Below are 23,943 nucleotides of genomic sequence, written 5' to 3' on the forward strand. Positions count from 1 at the left end.
CGAGAGGATTTAGAGATCTTACAAAAGCGACACCATACTGCACTCCCGGAAGAATGCAGAGCGATTCGCAGTATGTACGAGCAGAAGTAAATTCGGTACCCTCTAAAGGATGCCAAACAATCTGCTAAACCCTATTTAAGGTGAATACAGAAGGGATTCATTCACTCCAGGAAGAACGATGAACCCTTCTGACTATAGCTCCTTACCACATTGGGTGAAAAACGAGAGAATATCCTTCAATTTTAGCTCCGCATACACAGACTCAACCATGTATGGAAAACCAAAAACCCGGATACGTAGCTGCGTCAATGCGGGACAGTTACATATCAGATGATATGAAGTACCGTCATCGCATTCACACAAATCACATGAATAATACTCAGCACGTTGAATAGTAGCCATGTGATAATTGAGTTTGCAATGTCCAGTCAGAGCTCTGACCAGAATACTGCAATGATGCTTGGAGAAATGCAGTAGACACTTTGACATTTTCAGATTTAAATCTGGTAGAAATGCTTTTGTCTGAACGCAAGTATGTAAGCTGCGCCAGTGGCTGGCATGTTTGGATGCAGCCCAAGAACGAATCTTGTGCTTCATCCAACTAGTTGAAAGTGGTAAAGCTGGTTCAGGACCAACGAAATCATTCGTTGCACCAGCTCTAGCCAACTCATCAGCCCGTTCATTTCCAGTAATACCAGAATGGCCGGGTACCCATAAGAAGTAAACAGCATTTGAAATGCTGAGGTCTTCAATTTGAGTTCGATATGCGATCACTAGATTCGACCGTGAGTCATTCGAGTGCTTTTAAGGCTGCCTTACTGTCGGAACAAAAATAAATACGTTTAACACAGATCCTCTGCTGGAGTGCCGATTGTACTCAACACAGAATTGCGTAGATTTCTGCTTGGAACACAGTACAGTATCTACCAAGTGAATGAGACTGCTCCAGCCTCATTTCACGACAGTAGACACCAGCACCAGCACGACCATTCAACAGAGAACCGTCCGTATAACAAACTACGTGTTCATCAAGTTGTCGTTCCAGACAACCTGACAACCACTCCTCACGAAGAGGATAGCTCACATTGAATGTTTTGAAAGGAAAACTGCATGTGAGAGTTAGGTCACTAGGAGCGAGTAAATACTCATCCCACGTAACCATTTGAGACCACAAGCGAGTGTGGCTGGTAGCATAATCCAATGGGTTACTGTTCCAAAGCCCTGTAACCTTAAGACGGTATGCACAAGATAATGCTTCTTGTTTTAGGAACACATGTAGTGGTTTAATGCACAGTAGCGCCTCTAGAGCAGCAGTAGGAGTTGTCGTGAATGCTCCTGTCATCGCCATTAGGACCATCCTTTGGAGATGATTTAGCTTTGACTGAACTGTCGCGACTTCTCCTTTCTGCCACCATACAAGACATCCATATGCTAAAATTGGTCTAACAATAGTTGTGTAAGTCCAATGAATATATCTGGGTTTGAGTCATGATTTTCCAAAAGCTCGTCTGCATTGGCCGAAAGCCATGCAAGCTCTTTTAATCCTGAAATCAATGTGAGCAGACCAATTCAGTTTTGAGCCAAGAATAACCCCGACGTATTTAACTTGATCGACCACAGTGACCTCTGAACCAAAGAACTGCAACGGACGAGCTCCTGTGATTATCCTACGATGAGTGAAAAGCACCATTGATGTTTTGCTCGGATTTACAGATAATCCAACCTGACAACAACGGCAACCCGGTACAGTTTGCTCATATACGAGAGAGTACAAGAGTTGATTTAAAACTCAACACGCGACCCTCTGTCCTCAGACCTTAAATCAAACGGCGCTTTGTTTCACCAAATTTCCTCGGAGATGTAGATAACCCAGTTCTCCAGAGTAGTTAATTGATAGAGCAGTTCCATAGATTGAATAAAGTTCGTCGGTTTGTATTAGAGATGGGCAAAATAGTTCATTTCAAGAACCGTTCAGTGATCCGGAGTTCTATTGAAATAACTCGTTCTCCACAGCCGTTCGTTCGTTCGTACAGACAAATAGAGAAATTTCATTTTTGTATCGTTAAGCGAGCAAAAAAAAGGTCCCACGAATTTGAACCTGAGGTTTCGTGATCAGCTTTTTTATTAGAGAACTACCGTTCTCGTAAAAAGAACTATTCCTCATTCATTCTTTCACAAGAACTAGTTCTTTTGAACTGTTCGCGAGCGAATTGCCCATCTTTAATTCGCACCATGTCTCTGAGTTATTATTTTGTAGATGTTTCATAACATACGCCCTTATTCTGAATAACGTCGTATCGATTTCACGATCGTATTTTATTTGTGTTCCTAATAACGCTAGCAAAATCAAAGGTAGCTAAGATTCGATCGAACCACATTCGATCGAAAAATCAATACGTCGTTATTCAGAAGAAGGGTGATAGTTATAGGCGGCTCAAGCCAAAAGAATGAAACGATTCCTGGATGGCATTCAGATAAGATATCCAAATTTTTTAAAATGCTTCATCCATCCAAGTTCGTTATTTAGAGTGAAATTGGCAGTATCCAATGCTTTGAATTTACTGTTTTAAGTAAATTTTAAGTTATTGTTTATGGTAGATAGAATAATTGGAGCTTCACTCCACTTCAATGAATCTTGAGGCATTTGCGATCGTTACCAAATATAATGCTTATTGCTCGGCTCTACAACTTTCATATACACAATAGTTGATATAAACTCGTAGCTAGAAGCTTAATCTACAAAATTATGCAAAATAACAGTTCGGCAGAAAAGTTCGTATCGTTTAATAGAAACACACATTTTTTTGCAAAATTCGTTTTTATTATTCAACATAATTGCCATCAGAGGCGATACAGCGATTATAGCGATCTTCCAACTTTTCGATACCATTTTTGTAGTACGATTTGTCCTTTGCCTCAAAATAGGCCTCAGTTTCAGCGATTACCTCTGCATTGCTTCTAAATTTTTTACCAGCGAGCATTCTCTTAAGGTCTGAGAACAGGAAAAAGTCACTGGGGGCCAAATCTGGAGAATACGGTGGATGAGGGAGCAATTCGAAGCCCAATTCGTTCAATTTCAGCATGGTTTTTATCGACTTGTGACACGGTGCATTGTCTTGATGAAACAAAACTTTTTTCTTCTTCAAATTAGGCCGTTTTTTTGAAATTTCGTCCTTCAAACGCTCTAATAACGCTATATAATAGTCACTGTTGATGGTTTTTCCCCTTTCAAGGTAGTCGATGAAAATTATACCATGCGAATCCCAAAATACAGACGCCATAACCTTACCGGCCGATTGTTGAGTCTTTCCACGCTTTGGGTTCGGTTCATCGCGTGCAGTTCACTCAGCTGACTGTCGATTGGACTCCGGAGTGAAGTGATGGAGCCATGTTTCGTCTATTGTTATATATCGACGAATTAAAAATCGGTTTTATTTCGATATAACAGCCCCAAACACTGCTCAGAATCATCAATTCGTTGTTGGTTTTGATCGATTGTGAGCTCACGCGGCACCCATTTTGCACTAAGCTTTCTCATATCCAAATATTCGTGAATAATATGTCCAACACGTTCCTTTGATATCTTTAGGGTGTCAGCTATCTTGATCAACTTCACTTTACGGTCATTGAAAATCATTTTGTGGATTTTTTTCACGTTTTCATCGGTAACAGCCTATTTTGGACGTCCACTGCGTTCATCGTCTTCGGTGCTCATGAGACCAGTACGAAATTTTGCAAACCATTTACGAATTGTTGCTTCGCCCGGTGCAGAGTCTGGATAACACTCATCAAGCCATTTTTTGGTATCGGCGGCACTTTTTTCATCAAAAAGTAGTGTTTCATCAACACACGAAATTCCTTTTTTTCCATTTTTTTCACAATAACAAAAGTAGCTTCACTCAAAATGCAATATCTCACAAACTAATAATCAGACAGCTGTCAAATTTATACACGTATCTTTTGAAGGTTGGTACTAACTGAAAATGGTATGGATTTAATTCTAGTGGCGCCCTCTCATAGAAACGATACGAACTTTTCAGCCGATCTGTTATGTTTGAATTCCATGCTTGATATTCGAGTAATCAGTATTATTTTTTGTAACTTTTGAAAGGGCCTATCGCACGATATGCCCTAATCACATGTTAGTACGGATATTTTCGAAGGAAAGCAAACACGCTCGAACCGTTATCGTTTATATAGTTCTTTATTTAAATCATCAGAGTGTTACACGTTGTCGGCATATATGTTGTATGTACTAAATTGTTTTCATTTACATCGTCAACTTCTTACTATTGAAAAATTAAACACTGGTTGCTGGTATCTGTGATGACATATGATTACTTTGATCGAAAAGAAAAAAAAAACATTTCCTAAACGGCTTCTAAGTTTACTGCAAAGCCGTGATGTTCGATTGCTTTTTGAACTGAATACATATATTCACACGATTCTCGGGAAACATTTTTAAAATTTTGGGAAACTTTCGCTTATTTTATTTGAATGATGATTCTTCGACAGGTTTTTCTACTGTCATTTAAAAGGTTTTATATTAGTTGGAAACTGGGAATTAATATACTTACTATAAAAAGGTTAACTTTTGTTCAAATACTGTCAAGTATAAGAATCTGCCATCCGGTTGTATATTGAAACTTATAATATCGTGTAAAGTTGGTGTTAGTTGCAACTAAAGTGAGTTAGAAATGTAGTAACATTCAGTTTATATAGTACATTTGTTTTTTTTTTGTATGAAACGATAAGATAGTTGTTCGTTATAAGTAGGTTGAAAAGCTTTCGAATGAGGAACACAAAAGAATAGTTAACTATCTGGTTGAATTAGCAGAGAAGCCAACTGGTTTCGATGATCAAACACGTCATACAGTTTCCTCCGCTAGAATATGATCTAGATCTACACGATTTCAAAAATATGATTTTAATATCATTTTCTTGTATATTGATTTTTTTCACCTAGCTCAATATATAAGGAGTATAAAAATATACATTTTGTATCTGCAGCTAGGTTTGTTTTCTCTTAGTATTTTCCTCATTTCAGGTTGTGAAATCGGTTTTGTTGTGAATTTGCACTAGGATTTATTATAACTTCGATATTATTCTGCAGCGGGAATGACAACAGTTTTACTAATGTTTACTTTGAGGAATTTGTACGTTTCTAGAGGTGTTACGTGGCACGGCTAAAAATCTATGCAGATGTAAGAGATTATGCGCCACTCTTTGTTGTTCCTCTGAAGCAGAAGTCAGCGTTGTTCGAGCCCCTAGTACATCATAAGCAGAACAAAGCGGCGTTAAATCGCTGTTTAACTCTACGCATTTTATATTACAATGGGTATTCTAGTTAGCAAGGCAAGGCTCGTAGTTCGATAGTTGCCCTATATAAATAACAGACATTCAGCTTGGTTTTGGGCGCTCGGTTCTCGATTGTTTTAGAACTGGCAAATCATTCGGGGATCTACGTTTGTGGTCTAATAATGGTTTTGAATTCTAGTAGGTTTTAGTGGAGGACAGTTACTTGCTTCGTTTTCCAGTTTTTATTGATGCATCATGGTTTTATCATTGGGCTTCCGCTAAACGATTATGTATTTGGAGGAAGATTTGTTATCAACAATTGTCGGCTTCGAGTTTAGCTGTTTATAAGACGCATTTAAATGTACTAAAATAGGGTTAGTGAAATCAAATGTATTTTTGATTGAAGATTCTAGACGAATGATTTTCATGTATATTTTGGGTGTAGTTGAATCTTAGTTCTTGATTTAGGTTTTTTCTTCGAGTAGTAAAATTTTTGCTATTGGTTGCGTTGTGGTCTGAGTCTTCTGGAGCAGTGGTAGGGTGTTGTAAAATGTCCTTCGTAATATTAGATTTTATGGATAGAATATCAAAACCTTCGAAGATATCAATATATTATTTAATTAGCTACAGTTTAATTTTCGATCGATTCGTAAACCATTCACGCTGTTGGTTTATGTTTGTTATTCGCTTAGAACACAATAGGATTTAGATTTTGTTCGCAGACAAATGTGCTGATAATGTACTTTTGTTTAAATCGAAATTCTTTCAGGTTTTCTGTATCCTCGAAATTTACTGTGCTATACAAACATAAACAAGTTAAAACAAAATTCATCTCCGAAACGAAAATTCGTGTATGACAAAATGCAAACAATTGGGAGCATTAAACGTCACAAGATTTTCAACTTTACTTAAGAAGAGAGACTTATTTTTTTCTTCTGAAGTTGTTCCGTGCTTCTTATCAGATTCCGGGAAATCTACGGATCATACCGATTAGTAAACATTATTTTATTTTTGATAGGGAAAATTTTTTCACTCAGTTTATATGGAAATAAATAGTGAGAATTATTTAAAGGTATTATTACCTGCGAAACAAGTTTCCGTGATCGTCGAAACATTTTCTAAAAGTATTACAGCTGATAAATGCAGACTTGTGAACATCAAATTTATAAGTAACTGGTACTTATAGAAAGTTTTACTGAACAATTCTATCAATTCCCGAAACAGTTTTATACACGTATATCTCCAGTTAAAATATAGAAGAAAAAAGAAGAAAAAAAAAACCTGAAAACAAACAAAATTTTTAATTCGATTTCTTTCCGACCATAAACATATTTTTATGTAAAAAAGTCAGCTTTTTGATAAAACTGTTTTGAAAATAAAAAAAAAAACAATATTTAGTGTGAATCGTTTTTCTTGCTTCTCCTCATACTTTAAATTTGCTTTTGATTTTACTCATACTTTCAATTCATTTTTTCCAAAAAGATCCATCTGTGTTTGTTCCTCACAGAACAATCAATCTTCTACTAAAGGGAATTTTTTATATGAACAGTAAAGATGGTCGAGTGGTCGGATACGGGTTGTGTTCAGGCTCAAAGATTTGGTTGGGTTTCGGATACTCGAACACAAATACTAGAACTTCGAGTTGGAACTCAAAGAAAGCGCTTCACGGCTCAGTCTGATCATTATCGAGTCTACGTATTGGTCAGGAGATTGTCAAAATCATTGAGGATGTGAAGGAATCTCACATTATTTTACTTTTGGTCACTACCATTGAGAAACTGATCGAGAGGAAAGAACGTTCCAGAAGGCAATCTGAATCAGGATCAAAAGTAAGCCAAGTTTACTTGTATTGGTAATTTGAGTATTACGTACATTTTATTCGGTACGTATGTTATAGATCTATGTATTTATATATGCAGCGCAACCAGTTTATCAAAGTGGCTTGAACAATTGAGTTTAAAACAATCTTTTTAGCAATAATTTTTTCTCAAACGAACTTTTTTGATGAAATATCAGTTCTGATTAATTTATCATCAAAGTTTGATGGAAAATTGCTTATATTTGAAGAATGTAGATTTTATTTCCTTAATAAAGAAGTTAGCAACACTGCTTCAATGCATTTGTACCAGATCGGGTTACACAAAATAAACAAAACTAAATATTTTGCGAGATTACTAATAGAAAGTACGTAAATCATTATCTCGCAAAAATTCTACTAGAGAAAATCCATATAGGAATGTATTTATTGCCAATGATGCACATATTTTTCGTGTAACTAATTCATTCACCCATCCTTGGTGCAGATATCCTGTCTATACTCATGTCCGTCTCGAAAAACGTTGTACTATTCACTGTATGAAAGAGAGAAAGGTGAAAATGAATAAGCAATAATCGTAGAGAACTCGAATCTACTAATCCATTCTTCGCTGCTGGTATACATCGTGCATGTTCGTTTCATACATTCGTTTGTCATTCGTTCATTAACATTACTCTTCGAATTGGTTCGAATAGCGTCACTGCTATGATCGTTGGATTCCAGAATTCTTCATTTAATAAATTCATCATATTTTGTTGGGTAGCAGCAATGGGAGAGTACTGGAATATAGTTCATCACGAAGAAATGACAGCGTGAAAACCTTGTGTTCCATAATTGAAACTGGCTTTGAGAACCGATCAAAAGAAATTTACTTTTTGTTTTCGTAAGTATCACAACCCAAGAAAATGAAATGCTAGATCGGTTTTTAAAGCAATTCATTGGCACTAACAACAGTTTCCTTGCGGTTTAAATTGGCTTCCTGATTGACTTCCTCTTTTGAAGACTAACTCTCATTAGCCCCCAGGACCTTGTGATGGGTTCCTTTTTCGTAAGCAGTCGGAAAAAGCGGCTTTCAGATTCAGTTTGTAAATCGGAGTTTTGGTAATGGTATTGATAATAGATATCATTCCAACTAAAGATTGTACATCTCAACAGGATTATAATCATCATTACTGAAAAATTGTTGTCAATTGAACTACCCTGTATGTGAAATACACACACCAGAACAGCCTAGTTGTACAAGACAAAATCGAGCACGTTAAGCAGTGTTTTGGTGCCACACAGTTCAATTGAATGGCTGAAACCAACAATTAGATTAGGGCAACTTAGTTTGTAAAAACCCGTTCAAGTATTTTTTTAATGCAATGGATAAGAATAATGACCCCTGTGAACGACTAAGTAGGTAAAACCGGGGTGAAATAAACCACATAAAAAAGAATAATGAGAGCAAGAACCGGACATAGATTTTGCAATAAACCGGACAAAAACTCAACCGGTTCTTTCAAAACAAATATTTTTTTTTGACTGCCGCTATGGACGTTGCTTGTTTTTTACTGGCAGTCAAATTTAGGCTTTTGTTTCTAAAATTTCTTTATAGAAAAGCAGAAACGTTTTTAAAGAAGAATAAATTGTTGCACGTTATTTAATGATTTTCTTTTCACTGGAGTGTTAATCGCGCGCCAAAAATTCACGACGCAGCTTCGTTCATTCAAAAGTACATCAAACATCTTATTTTGGTTCAGTTTTTTGTTCTAAAGTTTCATCGAAATCGGAGATATACGGATACAAAACTGTGTCGGAATTTGGTGGCATGACCCAACTGCATTCAAGTTATCGATTAATAAATTCTGTACAATGGCGAATACGCAGAATTGAGTTAGAGCACGATTTATTAGTATATCAAACAAAGACAACCGTTGATGTTACATACTGATGTTTCATTCATGAAATTCATAACAAATTATGCATGTTTGTCATAGTAGAACATCAGTAATTCTGGAAATCAACACATGAGAATATAAATTTAAATAATATATTTTGATTAAACTACAGAACAGAAAATATTAACAACAATAATACTCATACAAGTTTTTCTTCTCTGATGTCTAGTTAATGAAATCATTCAACTGTGGATGGCATTTCATACTTTATATTGACCACAGTGGCAGTATTTTTTCGATTTTATTTCCACTCACACACACATTGAATCGGTTGATCTTTTCGTAAATATGAATGGTTTCGGATTTGGTTTACGTTTGTTGATTGAATAAACGTATTTTCTATAATTGTATTCTTCCAAGCAATCATTCGGGATCGTCTTATGGAGGCTGTGCCATTCTACCATTTTTTTAGTTTCATTACCATGCCGATGGGCGGCACGTTGTAGCTTTTATCTAACACGATTGAACTCTCACCATTTGTTTTTCTCTCGCTGGTTTAAAATATGTGATAAGCAATTGGGCCCATACCGTGGATCGTTAAATGTAAGGCCTTTTGCAAATGTGTTCAAACTTGGAAAAGCGGAGGGGTAGGGACCGTTTGAAACGGTAGAGCAATTAGAAACATACAGTGAAGTGAAAAAAATAAATCTAGAATAAGAAAACATACAACAAAAACTGTTCCAAAGTGTAGAAACATTGTTCAAAATATTTGCTAGAAAATCTTCTGGCTCAGCGGTCGATTTCGTCAGGGGCTTATTATGCTTTAGCACCAGGAATTTTACCCAGAACCTTAGACAGGTCTACTCCGGTGAGGGCGTTGATTGCTGGTGGAAGCTGACCGACAAGGCGTGTCACGTCGGCGGTAGTGTTGTCGTTGCCACCGATCAGCACGATTTCGTCGGTTTTCGCAAGTGGAGCTGCGATCTCAGCGGCAATCTGTAAATTAAACATGTTGCATATCAATTCATAATGTAAAGGCAAAATCACCGGTCGACACATACCTTTGGCAGTGACTCGAGAACAATATTCATGATGGCAGCATCTCCGTACTGCTTGTACACGTTTGCCTTCATCCGCATCCGTTCGGCTTCGGCCTTTCCGATCATTTCGATTGCATGTGCTTCGGCAGCACCAATCTTCTTGATTCGTTCCGCTTCAGCCTGTGCGACGGCAACCGTTTGAGTGCGTTTGCCTTCTGCAATCATCTGTACGCGATAGCTTTCCGCTTCGGCCGGTAGTTTGACTGTGGCGGAAAGTTCACAATCTTTTCGAGCGATTTCCTGTGTTTCGATTTCGATCTGCTTGCGGCGTTCAACAATATCGATTTGAATTTCCTCGTTTCGAATCCTTTGACGAATTTTAGCTGCCTGTAGTTCATACGCGAGCTGAGATTCAGCTTTCTGAAAAGAAGATCAAAAAGTTCATACAGGCATGTCTGATTTTTGCAAGAATTTTCCCATACCGCCGTATTGATTTCTTGGTCGAAATTAGCTTTCTGCAGTTTGTACATTCGGGCATTGTCCTCAATTTTAGTGTCGGTTGAATATTTAACATCCATCGCACTCTTTTCGCATTCGGCTTCACGTATTCCAGCATCTCTGAAATTATTAATAATATATTAGCGACCACTGAAAATATAATTATGATATAACGCTCACCTGTTAGCTTCGGCCACTCCGGCGTCGGCGTCTCGTTTGACGTTGGCGGTCTGTGCCTTACCCAATGATTGCAAATACTGTACATCGTCGTAGACATCTTTGATGGTGAAGGACAGAATTTCGATGCCCATGCGGCCTACATCAGGTGCTGCGACTTCGCGAACCAGTGCGGCGAACTGGTCGCGGTCTTTGTATACTTCTTCGACTGTAAGAGTTCCTGTAATTAAATTTAAAAAATATATAACATTTACAGTTCATTTCCTCGCGGACGATCCTTTCAAAACGTTTTAGCTAAATCTAGTGACCGCTATTACCTTTTGATTACCACGTAAGTTCCTGAAAGTATTAGGGCTAATTTCAACGTTCCCATCCACACGTACATTTCTCTCAAACAGGAATAACTACTGATGGCCTTGTACGAAAAAGATGTTACCATTGCATTCGAGGAACGAATAATTCGTCAGTCGTTCCACAATTTTGCGAACAGTTGTATAACAGTCAAACGATTCCATACGATGGAGGCTATTGTATATAGTTATCTAATCGATGCTAGAGGCAAAAATCGCCTCAACCGCATTTGCAATGAAACATTCAGTAATATAATCTAGATCTACCAGTGCATTGGCTCTTGCGGTCATGAGGTCCGTAATATTATGACGTACAAGTCGGATACTATCGTCCACACGAAGTACATCGTTACGTTTCAAAACAAAGCATCTTGAGGGCGATGAGAATGAATCATTATTCAACAAATGAGATTTTATGACCTACGATAAATTTTAAGTCTACATGATTTACCCCATCTACCATAAACGAGTGTACTAGAGATGGTAAGGTAAGAAAATTCTTAAACCTGAACCAGATTTGTTCCCGATTGAAAAAAATATCTTTACCCGTACCGAACCGGAATATTTTTTGTTTTTTGAACCGGAACCCGACCCGTTCCGATGAAAAATATAGATATCCATCCGCACCGAGCGCGACATAGGGTTATTATACTAATAGTCATCCTATTAGTAGAATCGCCGTCATTTTGTGGTTTACTCGATTTTCAATCAACGAGTTGTGATAAAATCGAATAAAATGTTTTCGCTTCGGTTCTGAGAAGCAATACCGCTGATAAAATATTTGGACAATTGAGCGATACTGCTGTTACAGTAACACTAAAACTCGAAGCTAATGCACCTATTTTCATCTTACCCTTAGAGTTGATGGATCGAGCAGAGATAGCAGACTTATGGTTTAAGTATATGAAAAGACTACTGGAGCATCCCCCTTGTTTTTCCTAACTCCGAACCTCGGTTCGGCTTTTGGGTTCAAATACCCGAAATCCGACTATCTCTAAAGTGTACGTTTCAAAGTTAGAAATCTTATAAATTCGAAGTTCTGCATTGTTCTTAAAATTTTCCTCAACTCACTATTCGTCTGTTTCAACACAATAAAATGCATAAAGTCAGTAATTTGACGTTTGAAGTACCTTATGATAAAAAAAGAACCGGAATTTTAATTTTAAATTTCCCACGCTTGTCTAATCGGTAAACTTTTATTCTCTCAACGTTGGCAACACTTTTATACACATTCTGTCAAATTTTGATGCATATCGTACGATTAGTTTTTGTTTTGCGTCTATACAAAGAAGTTGAAAAATTTTCGTGTGGCCAGACAAAAACTAATCGTACGATATGCGTCAAAATTTGGCAGAATGTGTATAAAAGTGTTGCCAACGTTGAGAGAATAAAAGTTTACCGATTGGACAAGCGCGGGAATTTTAAAATGAAAATTCCGGTTCTTTTTTGATCATAAGGTATACTCGCATCTAACTCATTCAAACGATTGTTTTCAAGTATAAAAAGATTTTGCAAACAAAAAGTTACATTTTTGTTTAAATTTTTAAAGTTCCTCCATTAAAACATTCAAAAAGCAGAGTCTTTACAACCGTTATCCATTTTATTTCTAACCTACGTTGCATTTTATTCAGTGGCGTCTCGTGACAAAATATACGGGTTGTGCACTGAGCATGTGGTATGATATCAGATGTAACAGTTCGTTGTAAGTGAAGACTAAAGATTGACGAATGGATATTCGCTTGTATTTTTTAATACAATGAAATAACAATATACTTTTGGATGGGATTTTTTTCTATACTTATTTTGTATTTGGCAAATCTGTCAATAACTTCATCAATAAAATAGCTCCGGCGTTGAAACTGAGACAACAATTTGTTTTCAACTGCCATAAGCATAAGCCACTGAGTGCTAAGCTGAGTAATTACTTCTCTTCTTTAATCTGTGCAGTGACTCATGTGCAATTTTAAGTTTGATGCAAATGAGATGTGTGTAAATACACGGAATTTCGGTGCACAAGGCAAAATGCTCAAGTTCAGAGCGCCACGTATTGGCTACGGCAATGCGATATGAAAATATGGATGCAGTACATTTCTTCAATTGACTGGTTGTGCAGTGGACAAGGGGCACATAATGACGAGACGCCACTGATTTTATTGTTACTGTTTAAGATCCAATTGGTAAACAGTCGAAGTTCGAGCTCGAGTCGGAGTTTGAATTCCTGGAATGGGTAACAAGTCATCAGACTTCACATTTCGTTGAAACTTTACACACGGCGCCAGTATAACAAACCATATGTATTGTATAAATGAAGAGAACAATGCGACTCAAGACTGATTTTGAAAAAGAGCATTTTTTTCATATCGTTATTACTCGGAAACTGCAAAATGTACGAAAAAGTGTCTGGTTAATCTGTAACATGTGTAAAACTCGCTTTGCAACGCAGCAGATGGAATAGCGGTGAACCTGTGCGTGATACTGCACACAATCCGAGTGCTCTAGCTGCTGGTTAACTTATTTTCGATAACTGATACTCGGACATCTTTCCCACCCAATTCCATATCGGGGATCTTGACCGTGTTCTATACATGTTACAGAGTAGCGTAGTTGATAAAGTATCTCCATGGTAAAAAGAAGGGTGAAGTACCAGTCGTGGCCTGGCTTGAGGGAAAGAACAGGATTGCATAAGAACGCAGGTTCGAGTCCGGTCTCTGAGCGTATCTTTTTCCAAAAAAAAAATCATCTTTTCTATGAGTTTCTCATTAATTTGTCTTCTTAAATATATATTCTTAAATATATATCCACTCAGTCATTGCAAAAACTGAGCTATTGAATGTTTTTAAGTTCGGATATTTACTTTTTGAGTTATACGTAGTTTCATGTCCAAATTTTAAAGCGATGCGATCGCTTCGATTTTAGTACGGTTCGGTTTTGGCAACATAATCGTTTCAGTATGGCAGATATATTAGAACGATGGCTGTATTTTCGAACTCAAAAGAATTCCATATTTATATTGGTTTAACTTTCATACATACCTTATGATCAAAAAAGAACCGGAATTTTCATTTTAAAATTCCCGCGCGCCTTTTCTAACATTTTCAACGGCCTTTTCTAACATTTTCAACGTTTCGGAACACTTAAATCCATTTGCAACACAAAATTTTATGAACGCACGTTGTTCTAAATTTTCATCCATTATAAAAATCGCCACACGAAAATTTTTCAACTTCTTTGTATAGACGCCAAACAAAAACTAATCGTACGATATGCGTCAAAATTTGACAGAATGTGTATAAAAGTGTTGCCAACGTTGAGAGAATAAAAGTTTACCGATTGAACAAGATTAAAATGACAATTCCGGTTCTTTTTTTATCATAAGGTATTTATATTGCATTCAAACAGTAATATTTGCTGAAAGAATATAACTTCTTACACCCATATACTACTCGAACCAGTTCGTCGAGATCATTAAATGTGTGTGTTACATAAAATTTCACTCAATTTTCTCGGAAATGGCTTAACCAATTTCTACACACTTAGATTCATATGGCAGGTCCTATACTCCCATAAAAAGTTTTGAATTTCGATTCCGGAACTACAAGATGCTATGTTTAACTGAATTAAAATAATGCCATTCATTTTGCTCGTAGATGGCTGAATCGATTTCCTTCATTCAAGATTCAACTGAAAGATCTTAAAATCACATAAAAACTTCTTACTCATAATCAGATTCGACTTACGGTTCAGGAGATACAGGGCGATAAGTGTAAAACTATTTGTTTGTAGATTTCAATAGTCGAAGACCAAATAAATTTATTCAGTTTAAACGGTATTTGGTTCTCGATCCCGGATATTTTATTTGGAAAACCCTACGATTTCTTAAATATGGCTACACTGATTTTCAAAAATTTCGAATCAATGAAATTGTTTACAAACCCTTCAGTGAATTTAACTGACTTTGGCTACTGTGAATTCTGAATTCCGGCTCCGAAAGTATCGGGAATGAATGAGCTCAATCGTTTCCCGAAGAAGACCAAAACGTTTTTCATGAACAAAAATTCAATTTAAAATGCCTATCTTATACAAAACTAGTGAATTTTATCCGATTCTGGAATTACAGGGTGATGAGTTTTCGAAATTGAAACCGCCATAGAAACCAAAGAATCTTCAAAGTTGGGCTCAAAACTATTCGAATTTAATCGACATGTTAATTTATGGAAATACGAAACATTTTGGGTTATGCTGGCCCCTGAGTACCGGTTGCAACATGGAATGTTTAGATTCGAAGGATTCATTTTATGGTTTCATACAATTTTTCTTTTCGATCCGACTTGCACGACGGTAATTAAATTAATTTCATATTTCGGTCATTAAATTAATTTAATAAAAAATAAAAACAGAATATTTATGCAAAAAACATTCGGTTGATAAAAAAAGATATCATCTCAGTTCTTGAAAAATCATCTAACGTTTTGTTCAGTGCATATTATTTCCAGAGTTCATAATTAATTATCTACAGTTTCTTTTCGGATATCATTTTTGAACAATTAACAATTCGTAATTCATATTTAAATAACTCAAGTACAGCTAGGTCTAGAGGTAAAGTGACTATGAGCAAATAAATGGCATCTATAGAATCATATTCTTGTGTAGTTTTGAAAAGACCGGTGCATTGTTTTAGCTGGAAACTACTCGGTATTTAAAGATTAATTAACATAACATGTTGTAAGAAAGCTCAAAACAGAAATGCTTATTAAAAATTTAATTTTTTCGATTACATTATTGAACAAAAAAATTCTAAAAAGTACATGCAACTTTTTCGATTGCATCTAATTTCTGCTTAGGCACCAGTTTTATACAATAAACAGGTTCCTGGATGCAGCGATTTGAGGAAAATGTATGCAACAAATACGTTCGCTCTTTCAAAAACCTATCCACAAGTCGATTTGGTCTATTCATTTGTGCAATTTAAATGGCTTGTCATACTCGAGAAGTGTGCAAAACTTCTTCCAAATCGGAGTAAAACGAACCTGATTTTATCACATTTTCTGTTGATATTTTCTGCATGTGCTCTAGTAATTTGAAATCCAATTTCATTTCCAATGCAATCATCTTTAATGGACAAAAGACACCGACACGGAAGCTTAAATGTTTGAAGTCTACGTACATGAGCCAACGCAATTATAAAATTATTTGTGATATAAATGTTTAGGTTAAAATTAGAGAATAGAAAAAAATAGAGAAATAACCGTCGTGTAAAATCAAAGTCCGGAACACACTCAACTAGCAAAACCATACACAGAGTGATTCTTGTTCCATTTGATAATTTCTTGAGCTTTTGGATTAAGAGCAATAGAATCGCGTGGTTGTTCAACTGAGAAAACGATCGTGAATCCATGTTGGCCGAAGTGTTTTATGGTCGGCACGAAAGCTAATGAAGGCGAATGAAATTCGTGACCAACCCGTACAATCAGGGAAAATTATACCTTATAGGTGGTAAATCACTCCTTACTTTGCAAATTGCCCAAAGTGACCTCCGTACGTGTACAAGGACATTATAAGGAAGAAAATGAGTGCGTATACTTGGGCCGGCGCCAAACGGCAATCAACAAGCAGGAACTGAAGCAGATAGGTAAAAATTCAAGGTGACCGAAGTAATTGTCACTTTTACAGTTTCCGAGAGCAAGGATGATTGATTTCAAGCGTATTCCGTTTTAGGTCTGCTGTAGATGAAATGAAATATCTAGCGTTACATATCACATCCCAGTGTACGTGTAAAAAGATGTAGAGAGACAAATTTCTCACTATCCGGAATGGTGCACTTGTATAACGAATGTGGTTCAAGAAACCGATTCCTTCTCATGTTGGGTTAGTTAACATCAGTTGATTACTATCAATTTTGTCCGTAAGATTGTGTTAAGCTTGGTAAGAAACCTAAAAACTAAGGAAGTTTCCCTACACTGGCTCAAAGCCACTCTAGGACTTATGGAACATTCGGCACTAATAATACGAACAATTAATACAACAAAATATATCCTACATTACTCCAATTAATGGATAAGAACGCTAGTAATGCTCCTTAATCTTCGCTGCAAAATATGCAACACTTTCTTCTGTGTATAACTCGGTAAAGTTGAATAGATTTGAGGAACAACTTAGGAACTTAGAGTGTAATGTTTACATGTGCAAAATTTCGTTACAATTTGGCAAGCGGTTATCGAGGGTGGCTTTAAATCAAGAAGAGCTTCAACAAAAACGGTTGGGCACGGTTGTGGAAAATCCTGGTCAGTCCCACAGGTGGAAAGGAGAATCAGTTGAGGATCGACGCCTGTGTCCTGTACGGAAAAATGGTTGAACGAGGCCTGGACGACCCCGCGCCGAGGTGTCAGCGGATCAAAAGTGATGAAATGCATCCCTATGAACGCAGGTAAGATGAGGAATTCCTTCAAGCACAACCCGAACCTTTTGTTTCGGAAGGAGGCCAACAACGCCAATTCGCCAGTATGGTTCATCCAACAGGAAACAGCGGGCCGAACTTAATGTCTTCCAGGTAACGAAGGCGTCTAACCGAACCTATAAACAGAATATTATGGGCGAATCTCGCGGCAGCAAGTTTTACCAAGAGTGGTTGGTGACACCGAAATGCATAATAATGGACGACGAGGCGTATATTAAAGTAGACACCAAGCAAATCCCCGACCTGGAGTTTTTCTTTGGCAAGTTCTGCCTGAATGCATGTAAGTTCTGGGCCTAGGCAGCAACCTATCAGGAATCAGAACAAATTGGCTCAAATGGCACGTTCCCCTTGATATTTGGAGATTTGTGCCTTGCCATCAATTTGTTTTTAGCATCATTTTCCCGATATATAAGAGGGAAGGATTGAAAGGAAATGGTAAGGGTTGGACTAGGAGGATGGGAAAAATTGACGACACAAAAACACATAAAAGCAGAAGTAAATTCTGCACCCCTAAGGGATGCCGAACAATCTGCTGAGGATCACATTTAGTGGAAGCAGAAGTAAATTCTGAACCTCTACGAGGTCCCGAACAGTCCGCTGTTAATAAAACCTCCAACCCCCGAGAGGATTTGAAGATCTTACAAAAGCGACACCATTCTGCACTCCCGGAAGAATGCAGAACGATTCGCAGTATGTACGAGCAGAAGTAAATTCGGCACCCCCTAAAAGATGCCAAACAATCTGCTAAACCCTATTTAAGGTAAATACAGAAGGGATTCATTCACTCCAGGAAGAACGATGAACCCTTCTGACTATAGCTCCTTACCACATTGGGTAAGAAACGAGAGAATATCCTTCAATTTTAGCTCCGCATACACAGACTCAACCATGTATGGAGAACCAAAAACCCGGATACGTAGCTGCGTCAATGCGGGACAGTTACATATCAGATGATATGAAGTACCATAATCGCATTCACACAAATCACACGAATAATACTCAGCACGTTGAATAGTAGCCATGTGATAATTGAGTTTGCAATGTCCAGTCAGAGCTCTGACCAGAATACTGCAATGATGCTTGGAGAAATGCAGTAGACACTTTGACATTTTCAGATTTAAATCTGGTAGAAATGCTTTTGTCTGAGCGCAAGTTTGCAAGCTGCGCCAGTAGCTGGCATGTTTGGATACAGCCCAAGAACGAATCTTGTGCTTTATCCAACTAGTTGAAAGTGGTAAAGCTGGTTCAGGACCAACGAAATCATTCGTTGCACCAGCTCTAGCCAACTCATCAGCCCATTCATTTCCAGTAATACCAGAATGGCCGGGTACCCATAAGAAGTAAACAGCATTTGAAATGCTGAGGTCTTCAATTTGAGTTCGACATGCGATCACTAGATTCGACCGTGAGTCATTCGAACTGAGTGCTTTTAAGGCTGCCTGACTGTCGGAACAAAAATAAAATCGCTTACCACAGATCCTCTGCTGAAGTGCCGATTGTACTCCACACAGAATCGCGTAGATTTCTGCTTGAAACACAGTACAGTATCTACCAAGTGAATGAGACTGCTCCAGCCTCATTTCACGACAGTAGACACCAGCACCAGCACGACCATTCAACAGAGAACCGTCCGTATAACAAACTATGTGTTCATCAAGTTGTCGTTCCAGACAACCAGACAACCATTCCTCACGAAAAGGATAGCTCACATTGAATGTTTTGAAAGGAAAACTGCATGTGAGAGTTAGGTCACTAGGAGCGAGTAAATACTCATCCCACGTAACCATTTGAGACCACAAGCGAGTGTGGCTGGTAGCATAATCTAATGGGTTACTGTTCCAAAGCCCTGTAACCTTAAGACGATATGCACAAGATAATGCTTCTTGTTTTAGGAACACATGTAGTGGTTTAATGCACAGTAGCGCCTCTAGAGCAGCAGTAGGAGTTGTCGTGAATGCTCCTGTCATCGCCATTAGGACCATCCTTTGGAGATGATTTAGCTTTGACTGAACTGTCGCGACTTCTCCTTTCTGCCACCATACAAGACATCCATATGCTAAAATTGGTCTAACAATAGTTGTGTAGATCCAATGAATATATCTGGGTTTGAGTCCCCATGATTTTCCAAAAGCTCGTCTACATTGGCCGAAAGCCATGCAAGCTCTTTTAATTCTGAAGTCAATGTGAGCAGACCAATTCAGTTTTGAGTCAAGAATAACCCCGACGTATTTAACTTGTTCGACCACAGTGACCTCTGAACCAAAGAACTGCAACGGACGAGCTCCTGTGATTATCCTACGATGAGTGAAAAGCACCATTGATGTTTTGCCCGGATTTACAGATAATCCAACCTGACAACACCATTGTTCAACAGATCGCAGGGCTTGCTGCATTAAATCAAAGAGAGTGTTAATGCTTATACCGGTCATCAATATATGATAATCGTCGGCAAAACCATAAGTCGGAAATCCAAGGTTATTAAGTTTCCTTAACAAACCATCAGCGACAAGGTTCCATAAAAGTGGGGATAGTACACCACCTTGAGGACACCCACAGACACTTAGCTTTCTAATCTCTGCTTGCCGAAGCGATGAACAAAGAAGTCGATTGCTAAGCATTGCGTGTATCCAATTTGTGATACTTGAAGGTATGCCATGACCACGGGCTGCTTCCAGAATTGAATTGAAAGACACGTTATCAAAGGCACCTTCAATATCTAGGAAAACTCCCAAGCAAGATTGCTTTTGTGAGAAAGCTTTTTCAATGTTGTACACAACATCATGTAACAGGGTTGTAGTGGACTTTCCACGCTGGTAAGCATGTTGCATTCCATGTAGCGGATGCAGGCCCAAACTAACATTTCTGATATAGTGATCGACTATGCGTTCCACTGTTTTAAGAAGAAATGAGCTTAGACTGATAGGCCTGAAACTCTTCGCTTCCTCATAAGTGTCGCGACCGCCTTTGGGAATAAATTTGACAATTATTTCCTGCCAGGCTCTTGGAATATATCCTGTCGCAAGACTAAAAGTAAGTATTTTCTTCAAAACATGTTTGAAATGTTCATACCCTTTCTGCAGTAACACTGGGAAAACTCCATCCTTTCCAGGAGACTTGTACGGAGCAAAACTCTCAACTGCCCATTTGACCGATTCAATCGTCTCAACGCTTCGAGCAAGGGCCCAAGAATCGTAACTACCTGAAAAAGTCTCGGGAAGAGCTGTCGGTGATGGATCCATACATCCTGGAAAGTGAGTGTTAAAAAGAAAGTGAAGTACATCACCTTCTTCAGACAAGTGTTCACCATCTGAAGTTCTTAAGAAACTGACATTAAAGTCCTTAGACTTCGAAAGTAACTTATTTAATCTGCTAGCCTCGTTGAGACTAGAGACATTTGTGCAGAGGCTTTTCCAACCACTTCGCTCAGACGATCGAAGAGCATTTTTGTAAGCCCTTCGAGCCAACACGAATGCCTCCGACCCATTTCTGCGACGGTGGTTCCAAGCTCTTCTGCATAGTTTCCTTAGTCTAGCAAGTTCAGCATTCCACCAAGGAGTTCCTCTAGTAGCTCGCACAATCCGAAGTGGACAAGCCTCTTCATATGCTGCAACTATGAGTGAGTTTGTCTCGTCGACAACATTTTCCAAATCAATTGGGGTTTCAATTGTTGGTTGGTACCCGTAAAATCTAGTCGCCAAGCCCTCTTCATAGAGGTCCCAGTTTGTAGATTTGGGATTACGATATGTGATAATATCAAATTTAACGTTTGAATGATCAAAGAATATGTACTTATGATCAGACAACGAAGGTTCGAGCTCATCGGAGACGAGCCAATTCACCAACTCATGCGCAATACTATCAGAGCAGAGAGTTACGTCCAAAACCTCCTCTCTGCCAGATCTCGCAAAAGTTGGACGGTTTCCTGCATTGACTATGTGCAGGTTTGTACTGCTCACAAATTCCATCATATCAGAGCCTCTCGAATTAATATCTGTGCTGCCCCAAATGATATGGTGAGCATTTATGTCACTGCCGATTACAAGCGGTAAATCACTTTTGCAGCAGTATGATACAACCTTTTTGAAGTCATCGCTTGGCGAAGGTTGGTTATGCGGCAAATATGCCGAACAATAGACATATTTCCTGTCTATGCCATCAGTAGTCATACCAACTGTGACAGCACAAATATCCCGAGTTGTGAGCTCCGATATGAGAGAGACATCGAGAGCACTATTTGCAAGTATGCATGCTCGAGGCATTTCACGTGGATTAGTCATTCCGGTCTTGTTAAAGGCAACAAAGACTGGGTTTAACAATTTTCCAACGTAGAAGTTTCCCTTTTGGAAATATGGTTCTTGAACCAAAGCTAAAGAAGCTTTACCTTCTTGCAGAAGTCTGGATAGATTCATAGTTGCTGTACGTTTATGCTGGAGATTGATTTGTGCTACTCTAACCATTATCAATTAAAGTAACGAACACTCCACCTCCAGCACTTACCGTACAACAACTACAAGAAACCAAATATATTGGATTATAATCGCCTATAGCGAACCATGTAAGGATTTTTTTAAATGTTTTAATCATTTAAATCCCACGAGTTGCGAAGAAAGAAGTCGTCCACTGTGCCAGAGCTTCGCTTAACACAGTAAGGGAAAATCCCAAGATATTCCGTTCACGACTGCATTGTTTAACCTCCTGCAGCCATTCAGCCATCGGCACGGAAATACACCTTGACTTAGGAGTTCCTATTTTTGTGGCCTTTTACGACATGGAACAGGAAACCAGTGGATCAATTCTTGGTAAAAAATAATTCCGCCGGATGCCACACGGCTTACCTGTTTGGTGGACTTATACCACCGGTACAGGTGGACCGTAGCGTTATTCTTAGCCAGTTGGGAAACCGCTACCGACACTACACGGCTATCTAGGCTGCTCAGAGAGGGAAATTGACATTGATGGTCAACTTCCATGGATGGCCGAGCAGCCGAATGCATGTAAGTTCTGGGCCTAGGCAGCAACCTAGGCCCATTGTTATTTATTTTGTATACTGTGATGTTACTACTTGAGCCTGGATTTAGAGTTGTGCATGCTGATGATTTAAAAGTGTAATTCATTGCCCGTTCCACCGATGATTGTATTCGATTGTTTGGAAGCTCAAAAACTCACTTTCAACATCGCACAGCTATAATCGGAAAAGTGAATCGATGTATTCACATCGAAAATTAAGAAAAAAACGTGATTAATCCACCTAGCAGTGAGATGATACCTTTTTTATCAATACGCATGTGTTTTTGCATGGATATTCTTAGGTGTTTTAGTTCTCATGACATTATTTTAATTATCGTCGTTTTAAACGGCAAATTGAGATTTTAATCACTCATTACCCTGTAATGCCGAAACTGCAAAACATATCGAATTTCAATCTTAGCGTGTGACAATCGATTGAATTCCATGAGATGTCGAAGTAAGTTCCACTTTAGAGTTTTTCGTCATTATTTATGGTACTTCCAGAGCCGGTATTCAGGAATTAGCATAGCCCAAAATGATTCGAATGGCCATAAATTATTACGCCAAACAATTTACATGAAATTTATAAACTCATCATCTGTAATTCCAGAATCGGATAAAATTCACCGATTTTGTATGGAACCTTAAGTCCTGTAATATTTGTTTTTGAAGTTCGATTTGGTCTTTTTTGAGAAAATGATTGAGCTATGAGAATCGATTCGATACTGGAATCGGAATTCTAAAATCGGTGTAGCCGAAATCAGTTAAATTCACCTGAGGAGTGTGTAGACATCTTTGAGAAATTGTAGTGCGAATTAAAATTTGGGGGTACATTCCGAATCCAAAAACGAATACCGTCCAAACTAATATAAATTTATTTGGTAATCGACTATCCAAATCTGCACCTAATTTATGTGAAATGGACATTTTTATACTAATCACCCTGCATTTTCTAAATCAGAAGTCGGATCTGACTAAAAAGTAAGAGGTTTTATAAGATTTTAAGACCTCTCATTTGAATCATAGATGATTCTTAGATTTCATTAGAATCTTAGATCGGTTCAGCCATCTACGAGAAAAATTAATTGCATTATTTTAATTTCGTTTCACATATCATCCTGTGGTTCCGCAATCAGAAGTCGGATCCAAACGTAATTCAGGAACCTTGTTTGGGAGTATACGACTTTTCATATGAATCTGAGTTTGTAGAAAACGGTTTAACCATCTCCGAGAAAATATTATTTGTCACACACGCATTTGCTGATCTCGACGAACTGAGTCGTATGGTATATGGAAGTCATGTTCTTCCAGCATTTATTGCTGTAAATAGTTTAAATCAATATAATTATGGAATTACTTCCAACTCGATAATGCTGGTATCATCTGGTTTACATATGCCATATTCGAAAGATTATGTTGCCAA

At 38.0% G+C, this 23,943-nt stretch overlaps 1 protein-coding gene across 9 annotated transcripts in view; it reads right to left on the reverse strand.

Annotated features, from left to right (window-relative positions):
- Nucleotides 1-4,185: 4,185 nt before the first annotated feature.
- The window catches only part of LOC131427964 (flotillin-2), a 475,383-nt gene continuing 455,625 nt past the window's right edge, over nt 4,186-23,943 (reverse strand). For 6 of the 9 annotated variants that reach the window (XM_058591576.1, XM_058591572.1, XM_058591573.1 and 3 more), the window contains 4 exons: nt 10,713-10,929; nt 10,517-10,652; nt 10,056-10,454; nt 4,186-9,990 (listed from right to left, as the gene is read on the reverse strand). In XM_058591576.1, coding sequence (XP_058447559.1) covers nt 9,811-9,990; nt 10,056-10,454; nt 10,517-10,652; nt 10,713-10,929 — 932 coding nt within the window. In that variant the 3' untranslated portion in view covers nt 4,186-9,810. Of the gene's footprint in view, nt 9,991-10,055; nt 10,455-10,516; nt 10,653-10,712; nt 10,930-11,026; nt 11,235-23,943 lie in introns of all 9 variants that reach the window. The other 3 variants (XM_058591578.1, XM_058591580.1, XM_058591579.1) reach the window with 2 other exon arrangements.

Source organism: Malaya genurostris, chromosome 2, assembly GCF_030247185.1.
Source record: "Malaya genurostris strain Urasoe2022 chromosome 2, Malgen_1.1, whole genome shotgun sequence".
Taxonomy (NCBI): domain Eukaryota; kingdom Metazoa; phylum Arthropoda; class Insecta; order Diptera; family Culicidae; genus Malaya; species Malaya genurostris.